General features: G+C 37.0%; 1 protein-coding gene across 1 annotated transcript; it reads left to right on the forward strand.

Moving 5' to 3' along the window:
• The first annotated feature begins 235 nt into the window (after positions 1-235).
• LOC118852805 (normal mucosa of esophagus-specific gene 1 protein-like) lies at positions 236-487 on the forward strand. The gene has a single exon (XM_036762502.1). It carries the CDS (start codon positions 236-238, stop codon positions 485-487), a length of 252 nt encoding a protein of 83 aa, XP_036618397.1.
• Positions 488-9,632: the final 9,145 nt, after the last annotated feature.

A 9,632-nucleotide genomic window follows, 5' to 3' on the forward strand; every position in this document is an offset into this window, starting at 1 on the left:
CAGCATAAAATAAACATTACTACGACATTCTATTCAAGTGAGAAGTTTCAGGGAATCCTAAGGGTAATGCCGCCATCTGCTGATCAAAATGAAGTAATCTTTTTCTGATGTTTTGTCCCTTGGTTTAAAAAAAAAAAAAAGCTGATACAGTTCTCAGCTGCAGCAACCCTCACTCAAATACCTGGTTGTCTGTCCTAGCTGGTTGGGAAAGAGGGTCACCCCAAAAGTCGCAATCATGAACGTCTTCCAACTCATGATGAAAAAGAAAGAACTTATTCCTTTGATCACATTTGTGAGTATTGCTGGATTTGGAGCAGCCTACATGTCCATGTATTCCCTTCGCAAAGCTGATGTGATTGTTGACAGACACACAAATCCAGAACCATGGGAAAATGTGAATCCTTATGAGCCTCAAAAACTTATCACAAATAACCAAAAGTGGGAGCCTATTGAAGAACTTCAGACTGTCAAACAGTTGACCAAATGAAGAGTGTTCATCTAAAGAACACTCTATGAATCTAGTGGAAACATTTCTGCACAAACTATACTAGTGAAACCAGTGTGCAGAAGTGCTTCTGCTACATTTTCAGGGTCTCCCTACATTTTCGGGCTTTGAATTCCTCTGAATTCCTTTTTGTATAAAATGTATGTAGCTCATTAAAATATTCATGAGAATTTTTGCATTTATTTGTACTTATGTATTTTTTTGGGGGCAAATGTATGGTGACTTGTAAGATAAATTGTCTACTATAACAAAAGTGATAATGTGTATTTTCTCCAAAGGTTGGGTAAATATTTATTTCATCATTGAATTGATGAGTCATTGGAAAATATGTCTAATAAAAAAATATAGTATGTGTATGTATATATATACATATATGTACTGCCTTACAATTTGAATTTTTATATTTGAAGTACATTTCCATTTAAAAACCCCAAAATAAGAATTTATCAAACACATCTTTCCAGTTGAAATGTAAAAATTATTACATTTAGTCTAACAGAGCTGTTACTTAACTTGATATTTTGGGGATCCTTGATTTCATTGGTTTATAAAGACATACCTCAGAGATATTACAGGTTTAGTTCCAGACCACTGCAATAAAGCTAATATCTCAATAAAGTGAGTCACGTGAAAAAAAATTAAAAAAAAAACTAAAATAGCCATTTCTGTGACATTAAGGAATGTTCAGATAGTTTGTCAGATACACAGGAGTTTGTCCTGTGTTAAGGCTTTATTTGGATTTCATGTTGTTAGTAGTTTTTGACACTAGGCTCAGCAAGGCTAAATCTGGACATTTTAGTAGTTGGTTCAACTCTATTTGCATTGTTAGAACTCTAATGGGCAATTTTCCATTAACGTAGGAATTTTAAATTTAACTAAGAAAAAACTTAAAATTCATTTTATTTTTAATTTGTGGAGTAAAACAAGCATTTCCCTAGCACAGTGTGATAAAAAAGATGATTGCACTTTTATTTATTTTAAACATAATTATCTATAGCTAGCATACAAAATTTTCAGTAGTCAGCATAGAGTCCTATTTTAGAAGATAAATATGTAAAATAATCTTCCAAGTTAATGAGTGACAGATATCTGATTCTGGTCTCGATTGTTATAAATAGACTCTTGCTTAAAAAAATCTTTCTCATTTTATTGATCCTTTTGCTTTTATATCACATTCATTTTCAAATAGATTATTCTCTCTCTCCTACTAACTGATCCATCCATGTAAAAAAGATTTGAAAAAGAAAAAAAAGCACTTTAGCCAAACCAGCCATCATAATATCTGAGAGTACAGTTTATGCAACACTCCTTTTGTCTGAGGGCTTTCATTTTTCCAACTCTACTATATATGAACTAAGGTGTCCTGGAGATACAAAGATGGCAAACACTGCCTTCAAGATAGCTTTAATTAAAAGAACAAACTCTTGAGTTTGGTCATGCAGTCTACAGCGGTACCTTTTCTATTCACAAATGAATAGACATCATTCCCTGGCTGATGGATAACTGGGCTCAGAATCTGAATTCAAGTCTTGCCTATGACACCTGCTAGCTATTTGACCTTGGGCAACTGAATTAACCCTTTAATGCCCTGGATAATTCACCAAGACTATAGGTTAGGGAGCAGGTATTGACTTGCTTTAGGAATTTTCTCATAGCCAATTTCCCATACCAATGAAATTACAGATGGGATCCTTCACCCCAAACCACAAATAAGAGCAAAATTAATATCATATTTGTACCAGATCTATAAAAAGAATGACAGATAAAATATTCTTTATTTTCAAACTGCTCAATGCATCTTTTGGCTAGACCAAAAACTGCTCAAATGCTGTCAAACAGGATGAAGTTTTAATGTGTCAGCGAGATGAATCTATGCCTTGATCACTTTATGAGGTACAAATACCTCTCTGATCAAGGTTAAAAGGGAATGGCACATTATTGTCTGAGCAAAAAAAATAGAACAAGTTAAAACAAAATAAAACAAAACAGCTAAAATCTTTGGAAGCATTAAACAGCTAAACCATGGGGGATTTGAGAGTCTGTCAGAGTGGGAGAGATTGCAAGTCAGGATCTGCCTGTGGAAAAGACTAGGGGCTAAGTGTGGGGAAGAAGGAAGGAATTTCTTTCTTCTCTGTCCCTCACAACCCCATGTAGTTTTGAAAGGGAGCTCCTGGACCAGAAGGAGATACTGCATCACAAGAAAAGGATCTTTGTTCTGTGAAGTTTGGATTCAGTCAATGGGCCACACTTGAGTACCTAGAGGGCCACATGTGGCCTCGAGGCTGCAGGTTACCCACCCCTGCACTACATCATTCATCAGGGAGCAGAGGCACCCTCTTTAGACAGATACAGACAGAACTACCCAAGGGAGGAAGCAATTTCAAGTAGCATGACCCTGGCAATCAAGAGTCAGTCTACGGAGAGGAACAGACCCTGGGAACCCAATGTAAAGATTATAGGAAGAGAGAAAGGCCTTCTAGGCCCTGCAGTGTTTGCAATTCTGAGTTACCTTTGCCATATATCTATCTACCTGTGTGTCTCCCTACTATTATACTTGGCCTGGTCATATCCAGTGCTTGTCCCACCACTCACTCTGGCTCTGCTAACAATTCCGTAGCATCTGCTCTCTCCAGCTTCTGCTGGCCTTGCCCTTTGGCTCCCCAACTCATTCCTTGGCAGGTTTGTTGTCTGGTGTGAGTCTTGGGTTGGAGGGTAACCATAATGGTCCACACTTGCGGGGATGCTGTGTCAATGGCAGGAGCAGTGGAATAGGGAAGTCGGGCCTCTTTACCTCCTTCCATGCATGTCCTGTGTGTGGATTCCATCATACTTTCTGACATAATGGATGGACTCTAGTGTTAAGTATCACATGTCCTATCCCCCTTCCTTAGAAAGAGTAGGGGCTTAGCTTTTAGTCAGTCCAATGGCTCTCCAAAAGGTCAAGTAGATAATTATAGGTGAACCTCTGGTTATACAAGCAACAACTGCTAATTCTGAATCTCGAATATATACCATTGTTTCTGTCTAGCATTAGTATACAGGCTGTCCCAAAAGTCTTCATGCAGTTTTAAGCTATTAAAGCTTAGGCCTAAAACTATTATCACTGGGTCAAAATTTAGTGACTTTTGGGGTATGTTTCCAAATTGCTTTCCATAATAGCTAGATCAATTCACATCTGCAACAGCAGTATATTAAAGTGGGTTTACCCACAGCCACGCCAACACTTGTAATTTTCCATTTTTGTCTACTTTGGCTTAAGCTATTAACTTTGGAATTAAGCTATTAAAGAGATGGTTTGCCAGAAGCACTGTCTCTGGCTGATGGATAAAAATAAAGAGAATTACCGATACTTTGATACTACCTCCCAGAGTAGAGAAGAACTTATATCAATAAATTCATCTGGGCAACAAATCAGTAGTAGTGGGAGGGGCAAATAAGAATGGTTAAACAATCCTAATCACTGCTTGATCCTCTTAACATCACTGTAGGCTGTCCAAAAGTCTTTGTGCAGCTTTAAGTTTTAATAGCTTAATTGTTGTTTAGTTGTTTCAGTTATGTCTGACTCTCTATGACCCCATATGGGGTTTTCTTGGCAAAGATACTGAAGTGCTTTTCCTTTTCCTTCTCCAGCTCATCTTACAGATGAGGAAACTGAGGCATACAGGGTGAAGTGATTCACCCAGGGTCAAACAGCTAGTAAATATCTGAGGCCAGATTTGAATTCAGGAAGGTGAGTCTTCCTGACTCTAAGCCCAGCACTCTATCCACTGTGCCATTCAGCTTCTTAGGATTTATTTAGCACCTGCTATTGGATAAGCAAGTTTATAGAGATATCTATAAATATCTATATATAAGTTTATAGAGATATCTATAAACTTTAATTTGGCTATTGATATTCTAAATGTGAAATCCTGTCCAATGACCAAAGGTTAGACATATCTTTGTCAGAGCTGAATTACATTAATTGGTTTCCTCAAACAATCTGAACACCTTTCCTGTCAGCTAATCCAAGGACTTTTCTCACTTATTCTAAAGTCTTTGAGACTTGTCTTCATTTGATATTTCTATCTGGCCACTGGACCCAGATGGTACTGGAAGAGAAAGTGAGGCAGGTGACTTTGCATAGCCCTCCCTCACTCAAATAAAAGTCAATTGCAAGTCATGTCATCATCTCCCTGATGTCATGGTCCTCTTCCACAACAACATTTGATAGATATATCAGGGTGTGACATCTTATCACCAATCTTAAGTGGAGGTGGGTCCCTATCTTTATACCTCCTCCAGCATAGGTCCCACTAAAATATGAGCTCCTCGAGGGCAGGAATTATCTTTTGCCTCTTTTTGTAGCAAGATGGCTGGCTTATAGTAAGTGCTTAATAAATGCTTACTGAATGACTGACAGGTCAGGGACTAGCAACTCGCAGAAATTTATAGCCTTCATAGTTCATGAGTTCAAGAATTCTTGAGTCACTGGCTGCCTAATAGATGCTTTCCATAACAGAGCTCTTCTTAGAGAAGAAGAGAACCATGACTGGGAAGATCCACTAGATGAAGGTCTAAAGGACACTAGGTCCAACCAGAGGCTGGGAGGAGGCCTGGGCCTTGGGAATTGTTTGATCACAGTTGGCCCCATTTGAATGTGAACTATTAGCATAGTCACCTCACAAAATTCTGTGAAACATAGTGGGCCACTTAAAGTGTTTGGTTTTCTCTATCTGTTCATGCCCTGAACTTTGTGTCTCATGTAGTTTCTGCATTGGAGAAAATAAACTGCTGTCTTGTGCCCAATACCCATATTGTATTTTAAATAATGTTTCTAGAAGGGACCCTGTTACCTCCATTTTCAGAAGTCTCTAGATATGAACCATACCTATACTTTATTTTAAAGATTTCTTTAGAGTTCTCCCAGAATGATGGCAAAGCCAGAGAGAGAGAGAGAAATAGAGAGAGAGAGAGAGAGCGAGAGAGAGAGAGAGAGAGAGAGAGAGAGAAAGAGAGAGAGAGAGAGGGAGAGGGAGAGGGAGAGAGAATCTTAACCTCTTAAGGTTATCTTAACCTCCCTCCCTCTTTTATTTATTTTTATTTACAGTTTATGTTCAATGCAAATGAATTTTAAAACATGAGAATAGTTACTATGAATCAAAGTTTGAGTAGACATATGGAATATACACAAATCCCAAAGCACTACAGAATTCAAAATAGAGCAAAAAAGTGTGTTCATTCATATGCAATAGCCTGTAATACTTCTTGCATCCAGAGATTTCTGGATTGATCACCAAGGTCAGCAAACTTTCTTTTCTTTGTTATGAAGTTAGGATGCTATAGTTTTATTGCATATCATTGCAAATCTAAGCAACAGTGTGAGACCATGTGAACAAAAAAAGTATTTTTAGAAGGTTTCCACATTGTGACAGTTGTGAAAAATATGCTTTTCTGAACAAGGCTAGCTTTAGGCTTAATGTCATGCTCTGTTGTTTAAAAATATTGAATGACAGTCTTAGTTGTAAGTTATTACGATTGACAAAGTTTTTTTTAATTTACAAAAATAGCAAAAAAGTGTAACAGTGTGATTGAGCTCCTGGTCCTTACATTCCAAATATTTACCTTACCTTGTTTGACCTTTTAGATGTGTATCTCTTGATTTTAAGATTTTGAGATACTAAGCCTTTACAATAGATGATCTTTAATGCTATAAGCTATTTTGCATGTGTAGAAATAAAACAGCATTTCAAAGTTATTCAAGAAGTCATGTACTTCAGAAATCTTCGGCATTAAGGAAAGCAAGATAGTTAATGAAATCCAGCATTAGATTTAGAAGTAATAGGAAAGTCTAGTTTTTACAAAATGTTATAGAAAACAATTTTATTAATTATGCTTACATTCTAGGAAGCTTTCAATTCAGCTATCTATAATCTGGCTCATCATGTATGATACAGCCACTTAAATGTTATGCCAAATTCAAAGTCCTAGAATAAATAATTTAGCTCTTATGAGAACAGTGATACCTTAATGTTTTAAAATTTGTCTAGAGACATTAATTAAATATTGAAGATTTCTGACCAAAATTTGGTGACACTTCTTCCATAGTCCATATAAATAGAAACACAAAAGTTGTTTATACCATTGAATCATATGACCAATGAGCCAAAGTGAAAAATGAATCTCTATTCCACACACTTTCTTATTTTCCAGATCAAGACAAAAATCTCCCCTTTATTCCTAAGGTAGAGTTCTAGTTGTTCAAAATTACTAAGACATATGTAGTAAATTTTTTATGTTGAATTAAGGGATCATCATATCTCTTTGGTCTTGTACTTGGAAGTTCCAACTGGTTTAAATACTGAATTGAAGTCCAATATTATTTACTCCTGTGAAATGCTACAGTCTTCTTAAATTACTCAACATGTGGGAAATCAGCTTGTGAACTTCTCTGGAACAGATGTTTCCATAAATTTAAAGATGTGGAATTCAGTAGGGTGGGTAAAGATGCGGACTGTTGGTTTTGTTTTGTTCTATGCTGCCCTGACTTGTAGATGCAATCATCTCAAATGGTTCACAAAAATGGATTAGGGAAGTATAGATGTTGCCTTGACCAAATCTCCTAACAATAGAAGTGTAGAAGAGAAGAAGAGAGGCTGAAGAGGCTGGCAATTGATTACAGGGAGTTTCCACCTCCCATCACAGTGGTACACCTGTATGGATGTGTAGTTACCTCCAGAGTGGTGGTGCTCACTGAAGAATTGTTGCTTGTACTTGGTGGCAGTCGTATTTTGAGAATGAATCTGTCTAAATAAAAAGAGTGCCAAGGGCAGGAGCCCCCAGATGCGGCTTTGCCTTAGAAGTCTGTCTGTCCAGATCTACTCTACCTGATGAGAAATGATGCCACCCATTCTGCATTCTTGCTTCAAGCAATATAGAGTCTCACTGTAGACCAGGAACATTCCCCTTAGTTCCTATCCTCATTCAGGTGGTCCCAGGATTGAACCCTGCCCCACGAGAGATCAGAATGTCTTGAAGCACAAGTGCAAACTGGGTCAGGGGGTACATAAGCAGAGGTCATTAGTTTGCTTCTCTGTGTTATATATTTAGTTGTGTGTGTATTGTTATAAAAGTCAGGATAATATAAGTATCTGGTTTCATTCATTTGGCATTCAATTGGCATGCATTTATTAGACACTTTCTATGTGCCCGAACTATGTTAGGTGCTGGATTTACAAAGAACAAAATGAAAAAGACCCTACCCTTAAGGAGTATGCATTCTACTTTAAAGAGAAAATGTATACAAAGTGGATATAAGTTAAGCCAATAAATATTTATTAAACACTCACTATGTGCCAGGTGCTCTGCTAAGTGCTGGAGATAGGGGGGGAAAACAATCACTTTTTTCCCATTTACCTACTTCTTTTTTAAATTTGCGTTTTTTTGGTGCAAAACCTTTTTAAATTTATGTAATAGAAATTGTCCATTATAGCTCCTGTGACTGTCTCTGAATCTTTTTTACTCATGAGATCTTTCACTGATTAGGAAAGACAATACATAAAGCAACTAGGTAGATACAAAATATATAAAAAAAGTAGATGGAAGGCATCCACTCAGAGAGAGGAAAGTATTAGCACCTGGAGGAAAGGATCCTGGAGTAGGTCAGGTTTGATCCCAGTCTTGAAAGAGGAGTCAGAAGGGAGGGTGAGGAACATTTTAAGCATGCATGAAAGCGAATGCATGGAGATAGAGTGTCCTGTTTAAAGATTTGCAAGTGGGCCAGTGTTTTTGGAACACAGTGCTCCAGCTACTACTCCCTCCTGCTGCTACTCAGGCAGGAGTATCCCTTTCTCCTATCCCAAACTACGTCGGTGTAATAATTTCATTGTGGCTGAGGCTTTGATTTCTTCAGATTTCTAATGAGGAAGATAATACTTTTCATTCGCTCTTCTTATAGATACTTAAATAAGCTTTTCTTTGAAAGTAAAAGCCTCATGCTATTTTTTTTTTACAAGGTAAGGCTCTATTGGGAGTGAATGAAATGGCAGAGATTTTTTTTTAAAGAAAAAAAGGAGTATCAAGAAAAAAATTCAGAAAAGTTCCAAAGGGAACAAAACAGGGCAATTTTGTTAGTACCTTATTAAATTTAAAATGTATTTAAAAACAAAATATAACAGAAGGTTATCTGTCTTTTTTATGCTTCATATATTTGAACCTTTGTCTCTATCATTGTGAAGCTTATAGTAAAAAAAATTAATATAGAAAGAAAAAAGTGAAAGCCACTATTGACAAGAAGGCACAAGGAAAGGAGACATTGCTAATACTAATTGCAGTAAGATATTTCTCAGATTAAATAATAAAAATTATTATATAATCAGTTAAAGCAGATCACAAAGCCCAATTATTCTATCTTACTGATTTACAGATGTAAAACTGATGCTTAAAATAAAGAAAAAGAACAAATGAAGGCAGAGGGAGCCCGTATCTTCTCCTTGAGTGGACCCAAAAGTTAAGAAAGCTGTAAAGAATGTATCTGGGCCCCTGTCTCATTACTATTCCATGGAGGGCCGTGGAGAATAAAGAGAGCTGAAAAGTGGTTCATTTCCTTGCTCTTATGGAAACTTCATGAACAAAAGAACAAGATAACTTGCCAATTTTTTCCAGAATTCCTATTGGATGAGGTTGTGGTTTTGTCTGAGCTTTTGTTGCTAAGTTTTGAGCATCTCAGTAGCTCTGGACAGATCTTTATTTTAAGTTTCTGACACAAAAGAGGAGTTTGTGCTGCCACGGGGATGAAGCAATCCCCATGTCAGAGCTATTCTGAAGCTAGTCAGATCTGCCTTGGGTCCCCTTAGTCATGCCTCACTTTAACTTTTAAATAGATATGCCCCAAATGACCAATAACTTAATTGAATCTTGTTGCTTTGAGTTAATTCTGCCTATGCTACCTAATGATCAATCAATCAACAAGCATTAATCAGGCTCCTACTATGTGCCAGACATTGTTCTAGCCTTTGGGGAGACAAAAGCAAAAATGAAACTGTGGTTGTCCTCAAGGAATTTGCATCAATCACACTATTCTTCCAAAGACTTCCTAAAGACCTCAGGATTAAAGATCTCAGAAAACCCAGTCATATTGTTTTTATAA

This window comes from Trichosurus vulpecula, chromosome 6 (assembly GCF_011100635.1).
Source record: "Trichosurus vulpecula isolate mTriVul1 chromosome 6, mTriVul1.pri, whole genome shotgun sequence".
In the NCBI taxonomy this organism is placed as follows: domain Eukaryota; kingdom Metazoa; phylum Chordata; class Mammalia; order Diprotodontia; family Phalangeridae; genus Trichosurus; species Trichosurus vulpecula.